At 38.9% G+C, this 21,177-nt stretch overlaps 1 protein-coding gene across 1 annotated transcript; it reads left to right on the forward strand.

The window, feature by feature from the left end:
- Positions 1-339: 339 nt before the first annotated feature.
- LOC127974748 (E3 ubiquitin-protein ligase TRIM33) lies at positions 340-20,968 on the forward strand. The gene is made up of 17 exons (XM_052578248.1): positions 340-685; positions 1,410-1,501; positions 1,700-1,838; positions 8,195-8,312; positions 8,541-8,657; positions 14,330-14,444; positions 14,875-15,018; positions 15,789-15,900; positions 16,000-17,849; positions 17,929-17,971; positions 18,051-18,093; positions 18,640-18,769; positions 18,844-19,049; positions 19,215-19,314; positions 19,480-19,548; positions 20,004-20,138; positions 20,275-20,968. Exons 1-17 carry the CDS (start codon positions 499-501, stop codon positions 20,536-20,538), a joined length of 3,864 nt encoding a protein of 1,287 aa, XP_052434208.1. The 5' UTR covers positions 340-498; the 3' UTR covers positions 20,539-20,968.
- Positions 20,969-21,177: the final 209 nt, after the last annotated feature.

Below are 21,177 nucleotides of genomic sequence, written 5' to 3' on the forward strand. Positions count from 1 at the left end.
ACGTTTTATTTTGGATGTGTGACCACTTTTGCAATGTCTGCAACACCCGCTTGATTGCAATGATAGAGCTTGGAATAGCCAGGACAATTTAATAACTGGATTCGTCTGAAAGTAAGTCATATACACCCAGGTTGTGTCGAGGGGTGAGTAAAACACTAGTTAATTTTCATTTATGGTTTAAATAATCTGTGACCTGACCTGAAAACTGCTATTGCCGTCGAAAAAAATATCTTTATCTCAGGTTGCGGTCCCACCCGCTTTGATTTGTCAGAAGGACATGCCCACTATATGAAAAACTAATGAATATTCCATAAGGCCCCGCCCTGCGCGACAGAAAAGTTTTATGAACTGCAAATTCAACGGCTTACCGTTAGATTCACGAATCCTACATACATTTACATGCGTAACGCGTCGAATTTCTCGCGAGGCATATCAAGATACACGTCGTCTGCTGTCAAGTTACACCTCTGTTTACATTAATTTATTCTCAAGAAACAGATGTTTGCCCCTGGCCAAACAGGGCGTCCAGCGTCGCCTTATCCGGATTTACAAAGAACTTTATGCGGATGCTGCGCTGTCTGCAAAGTACACCTAAACTCTTCTGCAGACCCTAGACTTCTGCCTTGCCTGCATATCATTTGTAACACTTGCCTTACGAAGATCTGTGCAGATGGAGCCATACAAGGTGAGAACTCGCTTGTACTGTACTGTTCAGTTTGACTGGTTTTAATGGGGCGCTCGCTAAAGTCTATCTGGACGTGACCTTTGTTTCTTTTCTTTTCTTTAAAAAAAATAAAATAAAAATCACTTCGAAATAGGCTCACGCAGGTTTAATCGAATGTGTATACTCCCCTATTATTTATAAAATGGGTCTTAAAGTTAATATCCGTGGTCCATCGCTGTTGTGCTTTCCATGAGGGGCCAGTTGGAACAAAACATTCCTATTCTAAACAAACATTTCATATAACTTACCTTTTTTAAATAATATTTTAGTGAAATTTGTAACTTTTAATTACTGTTTATGAAAGCACAGTAATGATGCTGATCTCAAATCTCCTGAAATCGCAGCTTACTGACGTATTTCCTATCAATACAGGAAGTTTCGACGAGACATATCAAAAGGGTAGACATTTAATTTATTTAACGTTAAGGTTTTTTAAATGGCCACTGCACAGCGCGTGAAAAATACAAACGACGCTTTCTTTGATGTCATGACGAAATTAGTGTCATTTTTACGTATGGAATATATTACTTGCTTTCAATAAAATCAAATGCAATTACATTTCATTTGTATGTTAAATATAACTTACATTGATATTAAGTAATACCATAGTTCATCCCTGAAAAAATTTTTTTTTTTAATAAAATGTGATTTGTTCAAATCGTTTCATTTTTCTTTCTTCATTTAGATTGTCCATTATGTGCACAGTCCTTTTGTTTGTCTGAGGTTACAGAATGTGCCATTTTCGAAGACACGTCTAAGAATAACAAGGTCCCCAAGGTACGTGCACAGATTTTAAGGTCAAGTTGATTTTTTCACAGATGTTTAGAAAGTTTTTTTTTATATTTCATAGTTATCGTCCTTGGTGTGAATGCCCTTAAACTGGTCCAAAGAATTCCACCACTGACTTAAAGGCGACATTTCCTCTCTGTCTTTCATTGTAAATCTTAATTAAAAATGTTGAATCCATCTTTTCAGTGTGGTGGGTGTGAAGAGAGTGAGGTTAGTGGATGGTGTGTCCAGTGCGAGGAGGCCCTGTGTTTGGACTGTACGTCTGCTCATCGTAGGGTAAAAGTGACCCGTGACCATGAAGTCACACCCAAAAAACCACCCACAGGTTAGAGTCCCTAAGCACTTCACACTAACCCTGCTATTGTGGTGGAAATTCAGCTGTATAATTAAAAACCCTATGAAACAAAAATATATTGCAGTATATTGGAAAATATCATGTAATATATTAGGCATATATTCTTATATATATTTATTTTTTCCAATATATTGCAATATATTGAAAACGGCAATCATTTGCATATTTTGCAATATATTATATAATATATGTATCATCAATATATTATTAAATGTATTAAAATATATAAAATATTAGAAAATAAAAAGGGAAAATAATATATTACAATATATCACAATATATTTTAAGAAATATATTGGTAAATATATTTTCCTTTCGTAAGGGAAGTCAGACCACACAGTTATCAAATCAAATTTATCTGTTTGAAATCATGATCCTGGGTAGTTTCTCTTACAATGAAAACATACCTTAGAGAGCTACAAAACAATTCAGCAAAATCATAAAAATACATTTAAAAGTAGATCGGATTGGATCAAAATTAACTTTATTATCACAAAGCCTCCTACTTCATTTTATCATATGTGTAAACACTTTCTGGTTGTTCTCCATCCAATGTGGTCTTCCTCAACATCCCATAATATGATCACCTGAAGTATGTTCATATTTTTAATTGCAAAATTTTATTTGACGCCATAGACCCTTGCCAGGTTTACAGACCTTGACTACACAAAGAGGCATTATATTATTATTAGATATAAAAAAAGTTTTTACAGAATATGTGCATACAATAAAATACATATTTACACACATATATGTATATACAGTGCACAGCATAAATGCAAGTTCATGACAAATTTTCACATCTGTCTTGTTTAACTCCTGGGTCACTGTTAAATAACATATTACTTTATCTTTCGATGCCATCCGACTGTTCTCAGTTCTTGCATGGGCCCATGAAAGAATTATGAACATTTTGTCTGTTCACAAACTTCTTCCAAGTTTATTATTACATCCACATATTATATAGTTGCATTGGAAGGGGTGGTGTATTAGTTTATCCAAAGAGATATGGATTACATATGTGTGGTACACAAGCCAAGAAATATTTGTTACATAAAACGGGAGTATAGCCAGGAAGTTCTGGACATATTAGGCGTACTCTTGGCCAAGGATACCTCAACTCTGAACAAAAGGACAGACCGGACTCAATAACCTTCGGGCCTATAGCCCCCGTCCTGGTCTGAACATCTGAGCTCATGAGGAAATATACATGTGTGCGCATCTGTGTATATATTGAGATGGTAAGACTACTAAGAGTAGAGAGAGAGAGAACACAGAAGAGAGGAGGGAGCAAGAAAGAAGAAAAGGAGAGAGAAAGAAGGAGGGAGGAGGGGTTGCAGAGGGGCAAACTCACAGAAACATCTGGCAGAGAGCATGATATAATTTAATAACAACGACCTCTTTGAAAGCTCTGGTATTTGATGGGGGGTTTTGCTCAGCTCGTCTCTACAGAATCCCCCACAGCTGCTCAAGTGAGTTAAGGTTGAGTGAAATGCATGTCCACTGAAGGATTTTCACCTTGGGAGAATGAATATCTTCATTGTCATGCTGAAAAAATGTCCAATAATGCTGGGAATGAGGGGAGGGTAGTATCTTCAGTTTCAAGGTTTTTTTTTTAATTGCATCACACAGTAGCGTGTGAATTCATGCCAGCATTGATTAAACACAACTCCCTCACACCTTCAGCACTCATTCATCACTATATAATAGCTTTACGACCACTGAATGTCACTAGCCACGTTTCCACTGTCAGGCTAAAACCAGGCGTGCTAGTGCGTGCCAGGGCGTTTCCACTGTCACTTCCGGGGCTTGATCGTGCCTCGTCGGGGCTTCCTCGGGGCCAACGGCCAGGGTTTTTTGGCCCAACTAAAACCTTGGCCCAAAGCAGGCCAGCTGGGGCTAGAGGAGTGGTTATGAACAAACGCGGGGTTTCTCCATGTCTGGAGAGCATCAGCACCGCGGATCATTTCAGAAAGATAACTCCAGCATTAAAGATTTTTTAAATAAGTTGAGCTCAAAACTCACTCTTAACCCTGTTTCACACCGCAAGCGTGAGCGGTGCGCGAGCAGCTCATCCGCGCAACTACACCGTCACTGCAGCAGCAGACTCTTGCGAGTATTCACACTGGAAGCGTATAAGTACAGCGTCAGAGCAGCGGCTGCAAAGCGTGTTCGGCAGAAAATATAACCATTTCAAACAATGGGTATAATTCTTTCAACATTTGTTTTTATAACAATACACCATACTTTCACCCAAAACGATTCATTAAAAAGTTTAAATGGGTAAATAGATATTTGTTATATTTAATTTTATTTTCTGGCATAATTGTTAATACACTAGACATTGTTGTTGTTGTTAAAACTCTTGCCATGCTTATTCTGTGCATTTTGAACAAGTTTTGTGTAAAGTCATATTTATTTTTCCATCAAAAGTGTGCTTTCACTTTAATTGAGCGTGAGCACCACAGCAAAAATAGACCGGACGCTGAACCCCCCGCTTCACTGCTGTTGACGTGACGCTCCTGCTTGACGCTCACGCGCTGCTCCTGGTCCCGGTGTGAATGCACTCATTGATTAACATGGACGCCGGAAAAAATACGCGCTGCTCGCGCGCCGCTCACGCTTGCGGTGTGAAACAGGGGTTAGTCAGCAGCGAGTGTTTGAAATAACTCAATCTGATGTGAATTATAATCACCATACAAGGCAGAAATATTTATAAACGATGCAAAAGACTGTGCACGCTAAACATTAACATTACCGTAGTAAACATGGTAAATATGCCCGCTTGAAGAAATCAGATGTCAGCTTCTAATTCTCTATCACAATCGTGTAATTTTTTAGTAACTTATATTATCTGTCATAAGTCTCGTCTCGAGAGTTTAGCTCCACGTAGCCTATCATAGAAATATAATAATGTTTTATGTTCAGGAGCTTTTATAAAACTAGAGAAATTATCATTTATTCTAAATGTGACTTATAGGCAACTGTGGGTACAAATAAACAGAAACAGACTCGACTGAATAAGCAGGCTATTTTCATAAGCGTTAAAAATAAATAATATATAAATACATTTATTTCTGTGTGATTAATTTTGAGTCCTGATAAATTAATTAATTATGATCGATGTATCACGTATTCTATAGTAAAACATAGATGCTTTTGAATTTAAATATTTAACAAAGCATGCAAACAAACGTTTATCATGTTCGAACTAGGACCGGGACTCGATTAAAAAAATTAATCTAATTAATTAGAGGCTTTGTAATTAATTAATCGAAATTAATCGCATTTTAATCGCATATAAATATTTGACCTGAGAACAGTGAGAAGTAATTTTTTTTCACATGGATTTATAGTATACCATTGAATAATGACTGAATACATAAGCTTAAGCAACAAAATATTGTTTATTTTTGTTCAACCAAGTCTATCAGACCAGTGCAATTTTTGCCATTAAGTGTAGCAATAGCATATTTAGAAACAATTTAGAAATAGTATATTTCAGAGATTCAGGTAGCTTATAGGTGCTGGAACCTTCTGGAAACAGTTTTTTAAGTAAAACACAATACTGTCAAGTACATTCAGAACATTGAAAACCTCTCTCTGTTGCTTCAGAGGTCCAACACTCTTTAACCTTGGCCAAAACAATAAAGAGTTCAATATAAAGTGCCAGTTGCACCAACAAAATAATACATAGTTCAACATAAAGTGTAAAGTCCACGCTAGCTGCTATATGTTTTGCGTTGAGGTGATACTTGAGGCTCGATGTGTGCTGCGGTGATGTGCGGACGCTAGTTGGTGCTCCAGTATAATCGGTCCGCCGAAACTCATCCAGTGAGAAACGTTCCGCGGTGCAAAAATAAGTTATTAAAGATGCGGGAAATTTTTTTTTCTGTAATTAATTAATCTTAATTAACGCGTTATTTTTAGTGTAATTAATTAATCTCGATTAACGCGTTAAAGTCCCGGCCCTAGTTCGAACATTTATCATGTTCGTTTTGTGATTGCGCATGTTCCAGTGACTTATTTCTTAGTTTTCTATTTGTTGCTGAAATGATGGGGTTTTGTGACGTTGTTCTGAGAGGCGTGTAAAGGTTGTGTTTTAGTGACGCGTAGCGTATCAGGCCCTGACTGTGGAAACACTGCGCTATTCTGGCCTCTGTGCTACTGGCCCAAGGCTATTAGCCCCTCCCCGCCCTTTTTAAGGCCTGCCCCCGGCTCGTACTGGCCCGACAGTGGAAATGCGGCTACTGTTGTTACCAAGCACTTTTCACTGTACTCCTCCTCTAGCAGCACCAGAACATGTTTGATGCTTTCAGATCCGAAATGATTGACTTGGTCTCTTGAGACCAGAGTATGGATTCCCAGAAGTCTTTAATTTGTAAATATGGGCCTTGGAAGAGAAATGGAAATGAGCTTATTTTGCTTTGCAACAGTGGGTAATTCTAGTGGTGACAACAAACATGTTTCAGACGGGGCGTTAGCTTCAACTGCTCCCGTTTACTTTGAACAGAGTGATATCGAGCATTGGCAAAGTGAATTGTGGGGCCGTCATGTCACATTGGGTCCGTTGCTCGCGGCAGAAGTTGAAAATGTTTCAATTTTACAAGTGCCAACACAGGCGTAAGCCAATCAGATGATCTTATGCGAATACCCTGGTGCAGCAGCTAGCCAATCGCATTCATGGAACACGAGAAAACAAATGTGATTGGCTATTGTCACTATGACAGTTGCGTTAGCGCAAGCTTCAGAAATGCCCTCCTTCAAGCATTAACTCTTTTCAAAACTTTTGCCGGCTCTGAGACACTTGCATGTTATTTCTCCTGTTATCCTGTTTTCTAGCAAAAATTCACTCATCACTAAATGAAAACATAAGTGAAGACCTCAGGAAGAAGAAGCGAAGATTTCAGGAGCCTTGTCACAAGTCTATTGTTTTTGAATGTTGGTGCTACTTCTGCTATATTTTCACACTTAAAACAGTTGGTATTCTCCTTGTACCATTGTCCTCTTTTATGTTAAGAAATAAGTCACCTGGCAGTTCTCTCCCAAGTGGTTCCACTGCTGCCAGCATTAAAGGTGCAATAGGTGATTGTCTACAGAAACATTTTTTGTTATACTGGTTGAAAGTCTCTTCACATCCCCATAGCAGTCATTAAGTTAAATGGTTTAAATGTATTTATCTGTATTTATATATTCTTGTGGAAGGCGTAGGAAAAAGAAATGTACGTTCAATCAAAACGCTCAGTTCGAGTGTTTTAAATAGCTTTCCTACCTGCCTGTCAACGTATGTATCTGCATACTTCTGCGCACCCTGTTCGCACATACAGAATACGTCATTAGCACATTCATGTACGACAAACATCAACAACCCAGTCTTCCCCCCTATTGTAGTACTTTTAAAGTTTTCTCACTTGTTAATGACACATGATATAGCCCAGCAGTTCCCAGTTCCAGTGCTCGTGCACATATTTTGCATGTCTCGCTTGATTTACACACCCGATTCAGATGACTCGAGGTACATGAATGAACTGTGTTCCAATCGAAATGATCCCTACACCTGAGCAGGGATTTACTTCACTTCGGAACATGGACTGGAATTGGGGACCGCAGATTTAGCCTAATATAGTAATGTTGTCTCTGGTATTCTGGTCTGTGAGCATAAATGTGTTCAGGGGCATAGCTTTGGATGGCGATTGCAGGGAGAGTGGGACGTTCGCTGTGGGACTCTCAGTGTTATCAGGCTAATGTTAGCATTTTCCAAGATCTGAGTCTGAGTATGATTCAGTGTAATGTAAAGCACTTTTAATTGCTAGGAAATTACTTGTCTTTAAAAGTTTTGGTTCAGTTTACTTACCTGTTGATCAAAAGTAGCCTTTCAGGATGGTGTACTCATATTTGCAGCACAAAATTGTATCACTTTGATAAAAAAAAAAAAAAAAAAAAAAATATATATATATATATATATATATATATATATATATATATATATATATTATTTTGCTGAATAATTTTTGGCATTCTTCTTTGATAGTTGATCAAGCAGGCCTGTTTGATATCTTCAAAAGAACACTAACTTGTCTTCTAAGTAAAGAGTAATTGCTGAATTTGTTAAGTTTTAGAGGGGGTATACTCATTTATGCTGTGCTCTGTATGTTAAAAGCAAACTGTATCATTCATGATTTAAAAGTTATGCAAGGAAATCTCTGTAACTCATGTAAGATTAACACAATTTAACATGCACAAACCGTGGCATTGATTGAATATGTTTTCTCACACTTTAAACAGCTGTGCATTATTAGATCTGTTCTGCTGTTTGTTGTGTTTAGGCTGGATACAGAGAAGACGCTGTCCCTCACACACTCAGGAGAGCTTGAGGTTCTTCTGTCTCGTTTGTGAAGAGCTCACCTGTAAGGATTGTCAGCTGATCTCTCATAGGGGGCACAGGTATAGTCCATATTTTCCCAATCATATCAGTATATGTGAAGATTAAAACTATATAGGCTTTTTTGTGTGTTTGGGTAATTATTTCCCATCTGTCTGCTTTGTGATATTGGGAGGAGTCATAGCAAAAGTATGCGTCAGTTTCTTTGACACATATTTTGATACTCCTCCCCAACAATACCTTATCACAGTCTCTATATCCATGTTTTTCCATTCCCATCTCTGTGTCAGTTTTGTGAAGCAAGAAGAAGCTGTGGGATCTCAAAGGCAGCGGCTGCAGAGTTTGTTGGACTCCATCAGAGATCAGAAAGAGACAGTCAGTAGCAGCTTGCTGCACCTAGAGGCAAGGTAACTGAATGAAGCCTGTGGACTACTGTATGCAGGTTGAAGGAATAGTCTATCGATAAAAATATAGGTAGCACTTTATTTTACAGTCCTGTTCCCCATGTACATACTATGTACTTATTATAGTAATTACAATAACTATGTAATAACTAGGTACTAATTCTGAACCTACCCCTAAACCTAACCCTACCCCATGTAGTTACCTTGTATTACCAGAACTTTCTTAGATAAATACACTGTAAGTACACTATAAGTACATGTAAGTACACATACTGTAAAATAAAGTGCAACCAAAATAAAAAATTTATATACTCTTAAAAGTCATTCTCAAAGCTCACATCGTTTCACCCATATTTATTAAAGAGATAATGAGAATGTTGCCATCATCATCAAACGGAATGACTTTCTTTTGTTTGTTGAACATTAAAATCACGAACTATCCCTTGAAGGAAAATTGGTGAAGGCTGAAATGGCTGGTCCTGAAACTTTTAGTCAGACTTTTAGTTTCTTGGTTCATGTCAAATTAATTTTGATAAATAAGTTGCACCTGACTATAAATCGCAGGACCAGCCAAACTATGAAAAAAAGTGCGACTTATAGTCCAGAAAATACGGTATGTCCACACTGCTGCTTCAGTGCTTGGCTCTCCAGTTTTGTACTGTTTTTGTTTGTTTTTCCAGTTTTTTGTTTGTCAAACACGATCAGTTTCACCAGGGATGAACGGCTGAACATTCGGCAGAACACACCACAAAATCTTCAACCGTATATCAGTTATTCAGACGTTATACTGAACGTTGCAGTCACAGGAGCGCTGATCAAGCACTTCAGGACACACAGACGGGAAGAGAACCGGCACGCTTATCAAGATCAGAAAGCGTGGATTTCGAATGCCGTTGTCTAGCATCCATTTGGCAAATCTTCTGCTCTTCTCCTCTCCATGACAAATAAAGGTTTCTCACACTCTGCTGTACTGTGTTTCATGGAAACCTGGCTGAATGACACTTTTCTGGAAGAAGAAGTTTGTGAGCAGACTTGGCTTGATGTTCATTTACTTTTTCCCATGGGCCCATGCAAGGACTGAGAATGGTCAGATGGCACCGAAAGATAAAGATAAAGAAATATGTTATTTTAACAATCAGAAAGTCTTTGAGTTTCTCAGAGAAGAATTGCAAAGAGTTTGAAGATATCATCATCTACAGTGCATAATATCATCCAAAGATTCAGAGAATCTCTGTGTGTAAGGGGTCAAGGCCGGAAAACCATACTGGATGCCCGTGATCTTTGGGCCCTTAGATGGCATTGCATCACATATAGGAATGCTGGAAATCACAACATGGGCTCAGGAATACTTCCAGAAAACATTGTCGGTGAACACAATCCACTGTGCCATTGGCCGTTGCCGGCTAAAACTCTATAGATCAAAAAAGAAGCCATATCTAAACATGATCCAGAAGTGCAGGCGTTTTCTCTGCACAGATGGACAAGTGTGACATCATATACCTCTGTAAATCAATACAATTTAAATTCATGTCTCGCACACTTCAGTGCGTTTTGAATGGAACATAAACATTCGCTTTGAATTGGAATCATGGCGGAATATTCTCTGATGTTCACTTCGCAGGGCACTTATGTTCGAATAGAACAAATGTCTGAAGCAATAAGAGAAATGTACAAAATGTGCAGAGCAGTGGGGCGTGAGGACTGGAATCGAGAACCGCTGCTGTAAAGGGATGGAACAATGAAGCAGAGTGGGCTTTAGAAGCCTGTTTCGACCTCACTGATTTGAGTGACTACCACCGATCTGGATGAACTCACAGAGACTGTAACATCCTATTTTAGTTTTTGTGAGGATATATGCATTCCTACCAGGAATACTTTAACATTCAACAATGATAAGCCATGGTGTACAGCAAAACTGAAACATCTTCGTCAGGCCAAAGAGGATGCCTACAGAAATGGGGACAGAGTCTTGTACAATCAGGCCAGGAATACACTAAATAAAGAGATTAGAGTGGCTAGAAGGACCTACGCTAAAAAGTTGAAAGATCAGTTTACTTCCAGTTACTCAACTTCAGTGTGGAAAGGTCTGAGAGGCATCTTAATCTACAAGACACCATCACCTACCCTGAGGCGAATCAACAACTTGCTAATGACCTGAAAAAAAAAACAGACAACCAAAAAAAAACAGTAACAGTTTTCTCAATAACCTTTATAGAGACGTGTGTGGTAGAGTAATCTGTAATTCATCTGTAAGATATAGTCAGGCTAAAATACAAGGTGTGACGAGTGGGGCGGGACGGGGCCGAGGGACGTGGGAACGACCCCGTCACATACCCCCATCGCCCCTCACAGGCTGGGGGGTACCCTCGAGACTGCTCTCTACCCCCCCCCCCCTTCGTCTGGGGGGGACCACTCACGGGGACCTGAGGGAACCTGGGGGTAGGACAGACGAGGCGAGAGAAAAGGAGATGGAAGGAGGAACGACAGAGACGAGAGAGGGGAGAGAGGGAAAAAAAAAATTCCGGTTCCCAGATGCACTGCTGCTCGGCCCTCCACCAACTGGGTGATCTCCTCCGCGGTGCCTGGTGGTGGCACTGGACGGCCCTCGGCGGACGGCATGACACTCCTCCGCCGCCCAGTGGACGGCGATGGCTCCTCTGGTTTTGGGCAGCCAGCAGGAGTCCCCCTTTCCCTGCTCCTCCCCGTTCAGGCAGACGCCAGTAGGCTCCGGCTCTCTGGCGAACGCCGCCGACTCGTCCATTCCCTCATGGACGGCAGCCGCCCCTCCACATCGCGGGTGGCCGGCAGCGAGCTCGCCCGTCCCCGGCAACTCACTCCAGCCCACCGCCTCGAGCGTCCATGGCGGCACCCTCCTCGCCTGCTCGATGGCACCGCGGATTAACCACAGCGGCGAGGGATCTTCAGCAGCGCGTCCCTCCTCCCGGGTTTCGCCACCACTGTAATAATAAAACCTTCCTAATCATCAGGAAGAAGAAGGCTGGAACCGGCGGACAATCAAAATGAAACTTTAAAGGGGGGTGAAATGCTCGTTTTCACTCAATATCCTGTTAATCTTGAGTACCTATTAGGGCTGCACGATTCTGGATAAATTGAGAATCACGATTTTATGATCTCATATAGAGATCACGATTCTCCTACGATTCTTTATTATTATTATTACTATTAACATTATCATTATCACAAGTATATAAATTAATTATTTTATTTTGCAAGGATTCTTTAAATTGATCAAGTGTGACAAAGACATTTATAACAAAATATTTCTATTACACACAATTATTGTTCTTCTGAACTTTCTATCAAAGAAACCTGAAAAAAATCTACTCATATGTTTTCAACATAATAATAATAATAATAATAATGTTTTTTTTGAACGGCAAAACAGCATATTAGAATGATTTCTGAAGATCATGTGACACTGAAGACTGGAGTAATGATTCTGAAAATACAGCTGCACATCACAGAAATAAATTACATTTTAAAATACATTCAAGTGAAAGCAGTTATTTTAAATGGTAAAAATATTTCAAAACTTTACTGTTTTTGCTGTACTTTGGATCAGATAAATATAGTCTGGTGAGCAGAAGAGACTTTAAAAAAACATTACACATCTTATGGTTCAAAAACTTTTGACTGTTAGTGTATATATAATATATTTAAAACCCCAGTTTTTTTAATATTAGAATGATGAAAAAGTTGTTTAGATCACTGATTCAACGACTCACTCATAAACCTACTACACTTGTTTCATTTCTGGATGAATCAGCGTTTTTGAACGATTCTCTTGAATGAAAAATTAATTAATTGACAAATAAATTAAGACACTTGTCGCCACCTATTGGTGAAACAATGCAATCGACACAAACGTTATTTAAAGCGCAGTACTTTCAAAAGGGGATTGGTTATATTTTGATCGCTGCCATATAGACATCAATGTTTATATTTAAACTATAAACTTTATCCCAGTATTTCTGTGATAATATAAATGACTGTAAGACAGATATAATACTGTGTAGTTGAAAAGACTGTTTTGAAGATGTTTCTTAACCAAACATGGTAAGAGCTCTCTCTGTGTCAGTGGCAGTGCGCGCACGGATTTGAATGATCCGGTAAGACTTTGTCAAAGGTTTAACAGACTCGGGGAATCATTGTCTTTTAGAAATGAGATCGAGAGGGTGTCTGAATCGAGATCGCGATCTTTTAACGATTCATCGTGCAGCTCTAGTACCTGTAGAGTAGTACTGCATCCTTCATAACTCCAAAAAGTCTTTATTTTTATTATATTTATAAGAGAAAGATAGTCTGTACCGATTTTTCCCGGAAAAACACGAGCGCCTAGAGGCGTGACGTGTGGGCGGAGCTAAAGAATCACGAGCGCCAGTAGGCTTTTGAGTTGAGAGCATGTGGAAGCTGTGACACAGATCCAGAGGCTGAAATTGAACAAGAGCAGCATCAGCAAAGACGGTATGCTATGTGGCATGTACTGAAACTGTATATATTTGCTTAGCGGTTTTGGAAAATGACTAAGTTCCACTTTATGTCGTCTTTTTTTTTTTTTTTTTTTTTTGCGCTGATAGCTAAGTTAACAACACAGAGATATTTGAAGCAGTTTTACTCACCGCATGTGGTTCCAACACACAATCGTGACCCTTTTCCGTTGGGACTGCATTATCCTTAAGAAATAAACGATGTGCAATCCGAAATGCAGGGAACAAACAAAAACACTTGCATAACTCCGTTGATGCTCTGTAAAAATAAACTCCATCCACTGCTCCCTTAATGCTGTTTCTCTTTTGGTAATCTGTGCAGGGTTGTCTTGCCCTGGCAACCAAAATACACACTTCTTTTGTGACTTTTCGCGAAGCTCTCGCTCTGATCAGGCTGTGCTCAGCCTCTCAGTGCTCTGCTATAAGGGAGTGCGCGCTCTTCCGGCAGAAGTGCACTTAGGACCCATATAAGGAAATTCTGCTCCATCTAACGTCACACAGAGCCATACTCGAAAAAAACTTTCCGAAACTTGTGACAAACCGGAAGTAGTATTTTTGGAACAGAAATACTCATTCAAACGTACAACTTAATTTTTGAAACTTTGTCCATGTTTAGCATGGGAATCCAACTCTTTAACAGTGTAAAAAACTCAGTATGCATGAAATAGCATTTCACCCCCCCTTTAATAATCACAAAATAAACACAAAACAGCGCATCAGCCCCTCACGAATGACTGATGCGCATAAATAAGAACCAAAACATAAAATAAAGCCCAGGCCTGGTCCTCTCTCATCCTTCAATGTCGTCGCTTCAGTTTTATATCCTTCCATCTCCTACGTGGGACTCGAGACCGGCGGTGGGGCGCAGGTGTAGCTCATCTCCAATCACTCCACTGGCCTCACTCCTCGTTCCCACGTCCCTCGGCCCCGCCCCACTAGTCACACAAGGTATTTATTAATTAAAACCATATGGATTTACATATAAAAGACTTTGACACAAGGGCATAAATGTAATGATATATGTGTGTGCCCATATACAGAATGTCTCATTTTCTCTCTCAAGCTTGGGCACTCCCTTCCTTTTATTATTTCTAACTCAACATTGTGATGTGTGTGTGTGTGTGTGTATGTATTGTGCTGTTGAAAATATATTTTAATCTGTCTAAGATTGCAGGACATTAAGAGTTTAAAAGTGGCAGTAAAGAAGATGTTGGCACAGGTAGTCCACACGATTTATCAGAGTCTGGTTGTGAAAGCTACACAGATGTTAAAAGAGATAGAGGTAAGCATTTTAGTGCTCGATAGTCCTTATTTACTAAAGCATGCTGTACATGATTTTAATCTTTCAGGTAAATTATGAATATTCTGCATACTTCACACACTTTCAGAATGTGTTTTCAGTCTCCATCATTACAGTACTTTAGTTTCTTTCATCATAGCCTGACAAAACTTCACTTTACAGTTTGACCAATGGAAAAATGCACACCTATTTATACTTTGCAAAATATGTTAAATGTAAGAATGACATGGTTACATGATTGGATAAAAAGTCTAGACTACTTCATAATTTAGTTATAGCATACATTTGTACCTTGTTAGATGTAGTTTTGACCTTCCTATTTCAGGGCAAAATACATTTAAACATTTTGAATTTCTGTTTAGGAACCTCCGATCTGTAAACATTGATTTACTTTTGAGTGTTTGATTGTAAGGTCCTGTATGCGGAGGAGGTGGGGTGTCTGTTGGAGAGGAAGACATCTCTAAACAGGTTGGAAGGTTGTCAGGACTACATAGCAGCTTTTATTAACAAGGCCCTATGCACAGAGAGCCACTGCCTCCTGATCCACACAAAAAGAGTAAGCTGAATATGATTGAATATGATTGAAGAGTATGCATTACAAGCACAGTATAATGGCGGACAGGACAGGAAATTTATTGTTTGATGTGGTTGATCAATAAACGCAATTTTGTCAAGAAAATAAATAAATAACAGATGCAGCAGTTTTGAGTGGGTATGCCATTAAACTGGAAAAAGGAATTCCCTGCATTAAAGCACTAACATACCTGCAAACCTGTATGCATTTTGCATAGTGGCTATGCATTTTGACCTCAAAGTATGCTGGTACGATTTATCACTCTAAACTATCAAAAATATGGTGACACCTCTGTCCACTCGTGGTACTTAAATCAAGCAACATAAGTATACTGGAGTTTTAATTAAAGTATACTTTAAATCGCAAAATAAAAAAAATTAAAAATTACTCTGATGTGCCAAGCAATCAGAAAACAAACAAACCTGTAGTACCTTTGGAAAAATTACATCGTGCAATTATGATTTTTGAGATTCATGTAATAATGTAGCTATCTAAGAATATATGACCCCCCCAACTCCCCCCACCCACCCACACACACACACACACACACACACACACACACACAAAAACAGCCCTGTCTCCCGTCCCGTCAAAGAAAAATAGAAATCTAAGTTTGGTAGGTCTGCACTATATTTAACAGCTATATAATTTGTATATTCATCTGACATTTCATGTGATGTCACTATATTACTGTATTTGTGACTAAAACTGTCTGTCATTCAGATTCTGAATGTTTGTTGTCTCTAACTCAGATTGAGACCCAAGTGAAAAAGCTTCTGTCCCAGAAGGCATGCACCCCTGAGACCATGACTGAACTGCACATTCAGATTCAGAATGATCTCAGTCAGCACATCATGAAATGTGGTAAACAAAACCCTCTGCCTTTTTACTGCAAAAATCTATATTTATTTATATTTTTTAAAAATCTATAAATGTAATATCTTTTGCTTTCTTCCTTTCCAGGTTTTATAAAGATTAACAGGATTCTTGTTCCATTCACCTCTCAGAGAACTGATTTCACTCAGTTAGAGTCTGAGTCTGTGAAAAGCTCAAATCAAAATCCCTGTTCGTCTTCTCAGACTGTGCCAATGGACCAGGCCCTTCATAGTCTGCCTAATCCATCTCAGCCAACCAAGCCATCTCATTCTAACCAGGCCACAACCCACTTTGCATGTAACAGTGTTGCCTCATCTCAACCGAATCAATCTAAACCTTTCTCTTCAGATCATCAGAGTTCATTTTGCTCTTCACCATCTGTCCAAGTCCAATACCATGAAGTCATGTCTGAGCAAACCAAGCATGATTACAGTCCCTCATCGAACTGTGGCCCATATTTTCCTCAGTCTGATACTAAAACTCACATGGATTCTTCTCCGTTTGTTTATTCTCAGCCTCCACTCACAAACCTTACAGCATCTCAAATAAACAATGTCTCTGAGTCAGTCAAATGTAGGAAGGCCTTTCGCCCTACTATGCAGGTCTCTTATACACGCATACTCCCCCACCCAATGCCAATTCCAGTCAACAACCAAACACCCATAACAACTCATCCAATCCCAGCCAATAACCAACCACTCATACCAAATCATCCATTGCCAGCTAACAACCAAACACCCCTACTAACTCATCAAATTCCAGTCAACAACCAAACTCCCATGACAATGCATCCAGTACCAGCCAACAACCAAACACTCATACCAACTCATCAATTGCCAGCCAACAACCAAACACCCCTAATAACTCATCAAATTCCAGTCAACATCCAAACTCCCATGACAATTCATCCTGTACCAGCCAACAACCAAACACTTGCACCAAGTCATCCATTACCAGCAAACAACCAAACACCCCTACTAACTCATCAAATTCCAGTCAACAACCAAACTCCCATGACAATTCATCCTGTACCAGCCAACAACCAAACACTTGCACCAAGTCATCCATTGCCAGCAAACAACCAAACACCCCTACTAACTCATCAAATGCCACTCAATAACCAAAAACAACCAATTTCAGTCAACAGCCAATCACCTGTAACAACTCATGAAATACCAGCCAACAACCAACCACCCAAACTAATTGAATCAATACAAACCAGCAACCAAATACCTGTATTAATCCAACCAATACCAGCTAACAACCAATCAACCATACTGACTCATTCTATACCAACTTCCAACGAAACATTCATAGTGGCCCATCCAGTACAAACCAATTTCCTTGGGCCCGAAAATTCTTTCTATGTGCAACCCAGTATTCCCTTAACAGCCCTTTCAGCAATAAACACACTTTCTTTAAATGATGCTACTGAAATCTCTAATGTCCTTCCTGTAAACCCAATACCTTCTGCTCGCATTAATGGCAACAACACCCTCCAGTGTGAGAGAGGCACCTACAATAGCCATAACCTCCCAGTCAAGGCCATGTCTGATTCTGCCTCTGATCAGGATGCAGGTGTGAGCAGCACAAATTTCACTGATATGGACCATCTGGAGAGCAACTTGCCCACCTCCCTTGTGTCAGAGGCAGCTCTCAAAGAACCTTCACTAGATCCTGACCGCTCCTCTGGCCCATCCAACATTCACCAGGACTCTCTCTCCACCACCAAAGAGAAATGTTCAAGTCAAGCTCAAGACTGTCAGTCATCCAACAAGAACTACTCTAGACCAATACACTGGAGTATTGGCTTGCCAACATCTTTCAAACAGCTTGTAGAGACAACATGCATACCTGTAAGGTCAAAAGACAATCTGAACACAACACCTCCAGCGGATTTAACTCCTTGTAGCACATCAGAAGAACTTGATGGGGAGGTTGGTGGATGTTTGTTTTGATTCTAACAGATTGAGGTATGGAGAGTTGTTTCATTCAAAAGGTCTCTTTTTCTACCAGAGGACGACTGACTACAGGGAGGCAAAAAAACAAGACTCTGCAGGTTATTGTCTTTTCAAAAGAGTTCTCAGAAGAATGGTGTTTGTTTTTCTTAACTCATAATTTTTTTTCCTGTCTTTTAGTCAACCTGGAGCACTTCAGGAGACAAATCAAACAATGCAAGAGGTGGTCTCAAGATATATTCGTATTAAGTGTTAGTTCAAAGTGATCTTGGCTTTATAGTGTATGTCTCTATTAATGTTTGTGATAACTATTCATAATATTATTAATAGTGTTAATAGTATTTACAGTACCGTCCCTAATTTTTTGAAAGAAGTTTCTTTGCTTACCAATTCTGTATTAATTTAATAAAAAATAAATTTAAAACCATTGATATTTTGAGATTTAAAATGACCATTTTATTCTTTTGTAAATCCTTTTTAATATATTTTAAAATGTAATTTATTCCTGTAATTCTGCAGCCATAACACCAGTCTTCAGTGTCACATGGTCTTTCAGAAATCATTCTGATATGCTGATTTATTGCTAAAGAGACACATTTTTTTAGCAATGTTGAAAACAGTGCGCTTCTCAATGTTTATGTGAAAACCGTGATACATGTAATCATGTTTCCTTGAATAGAAGTTCAAAACCTAACCATTGAATGGTAGTATACTATACACATCATTTCATTTTATTTTTTTGGACTGTACAACGTTTTCTGTTGATTAGGTTTCTACGTGTTTCTCTTGAGTGTCTGCCCATCTCTCTGCCTCCAAGTGGACAGCCTCTCCCAGAGTTCCACCTTACTGCAGATACCACCACAGATCACATCTTAGTGCAGGAATCCCTGGGAGGACAGGTAAGGACAACACACACAGAGTACATATGACATGTTAGCAACACAGGCACAGCTATTCTCATGCTCTTCCCCAGGTTAACCAGGTGTGGAGATGGTATGAAGATCCAGTGCCATCTAGATCCTCTTCTTATTCTGTATCCCAAGACAGCGACAGCTCCCTGGCTTCTGACGTGGAGTTCTGTGCTGTGTGTCTGTCTGCAGGAGCTGCACTTCTGTGTGCAAAATGTGGCTGTGCTTTCCACTCTGACTGTCACATCCCACCAATTCTCACAAAACCTTGGTGAGACCATCAGAAACGATCACACTGTACAATTCTTGATTTTTGAATAGTTTGGGAGTATTAATGGTTTATAAGATGCCGGGGTTTGATAAGTTTGTGCATTTAAGAACTATCGGTTTTCTTTGTCCTCTATTTGAGTCTTGGTGTATTTCTTTTCTCTTGCAGTAAGGATTGGGTGTGTTTGCTATGTCAGGATGTAAATGAGACCGTTGTGTACGGCAGTGAGGAGATGAGGCCGTCTAGTCTAAGTCTGCAAGATCAAAGAGTGAGACACCACCTGCCTGACAGAATCTATATTTATAGCTACAGGTTTTAAAATGATATTTTAGAGGACTGTAGTTTAGCATGGTGTTCCACCACATCTTTTATTTCTTGTCCTAAAATGATATAAAGTCACACCAATGCAATGTCTGTCATCCATTCTGTTCAGAAGTGTGAGAAGCTTGTCCTTGGTCTCCTCTGTGATGAAAACAAGAGCCTGCTCTACAGCGCCACCAAGGTAAATACGCAAATACTGAAGATATTCCAATTTTCTAATGATATTATTCCGGGCAGTTTATTGACTAGTCAGACAAATAAGAATGTACAAGATAAAGAGAAATTCGATAGTAGCTTATGTTACGTTTTTAGAAATGTACTCTTTATTTGTGCTGTTTTTGAAAAAAAAAAAAATACTTATAGCATTTCAACAAAAGTTTAAATTGAATGACTTTAATGAAAGTCATGTGTGTACCAATCAGTTAAAAACAAATTTTTGTTACACACTGAATTCATGCAAGTGTTTACATCTTAAGAATTTTCACTTTTTTTCATTTTATGTAAATGTTTAAATGTTATGATAGTTAATAATATATGGATGTAATATAATTATTAATTCATAATAATAACATACCAAATGACATTTTACAATCTGAGCTAATTTAAAAATTTAAAAATTGTGCTTTATTATTAAAGAGTCACTCCAAAACAGCCGAATTTGATATAATACTCGGCCGACTCCTGGGGAAACGGAAGCCTCCTTATCGGACTGCTGCTGAACTGGTGTCAGATGTTTGGACTCTCTTTGACATCCTGATGATGAACTCTGAGGTAAATCACTCTTTACATTCATGTGTAATTTAACTGCTAAGCTTCTTCTTTAAAGGACTACAAATTCATACCCAATTATAATTGAATTGAATGTTAATGACATAATAATGACATGCTATTTTTGTTATTTCTATAGTGGAGAAACATGGTTGTCAGACTTCAAAAATCTTTCCAGCAACAGCTGAGGGAATCTTTTGGGGAGACTCTTCATGCTTCTCTCTTGAAGCAGTACAGCAGCAAGGATCCAGAGACAGAGACGGAACGAGAGAAGCACAGAAACACTTTGAAACGCATGAGAGAGTTTTTCACTGCAAACTCTGGTACAGATGCAAAGAAATCCTGCGCTGATAAAGGGAAAGAAGGAAGTGGCTGTGGAAACACTACAGCTGCTGAACACTGAAGTGCATGGGTCATTATTTGCTTTTTTACTTGTTTTCTCTTGTGAAGAGGGATCCAGATCCCTTTCTGTTTATCATAGTAGTTTGTTTATTTATCTTTGCTTTTAAGTAAGATGTGTATTAAACAGATTATTTCATTCAAGCTCACAATTTCTTTCTGTGGTCACTTGATGCCTTGATCTGCTACGATCGATTTATGAGTTTGGTTTGCAAATTATTAGTATTATTGGACGTAATGTAGCTGTGATGCCAGCAGAGGGCGCGATGATCCTTTGGTCGCTTGACTTTCAGTGGTGCTTTTAAGGCGAGCATTAGTCTTATTTGTCTCGCCCCGCCACAGTTGTGCTGCAGTAATGAAATATGATGAAATTAAATAATGCATTATCACATTAAAATGGCTGATGATTTAATTTCACTCTTTGTTTAAATTATAATTGTGAGAATTTACATTTGAGTTTTAACGACGGATTTAAGTCTAGATCATGGACATGGGCAAATAATATCCATAATCCATGCATAAATAGTTTGAAATTAGCAAAAAATAATAAATTTAAAAGGCTCTTTTAAAATTTTACTTGTCAGTTTTAATAAAAATCAATCTCTGGAATATAATGGCCTACGTTGTAGAAAACATGCAAGTG

The sequence above is a fragment of the Carassius gibelio genome, chromosome B16 (assembly GCF_023724105.1).
Source record: "Carassius gibelio isolate Cgi1373 ecotype wild population from Czech Republic chromosome B16, carGib1.2-hapl.c, whole genome shotgun sequence".
NCBI lineage: Eukaryota > Metazoa > Chordata > Actinopteri > Cypriniformes > Cyprinidae > Carassius > Carassius gibelio.

Bases quoted from the DNA above. Each gene is read 5' to 3' on its own strand.
- LOC127974748 (XM_052578248.1), top strand. From the start codon at position 499: ATGTTTGCCCCTGGCCAAACAGGGCGTCCAGCGTCGCCTTATCCGGAT. The intron at 15,901-15,999 runs GTAAACAAAACC...CTTCCTTTCCAG, and splicing joins TCAGCACATCATGAAATGTG to GTTTTATAAAGATTAACAGG. The intron at 19,050-19,214 runs GTGAGACCATCA...TTTCTCTTGCAG, and splicing joins CCAATTCTCACAAAACCTTG to TAAGGATTGGGTGTGTTTGC.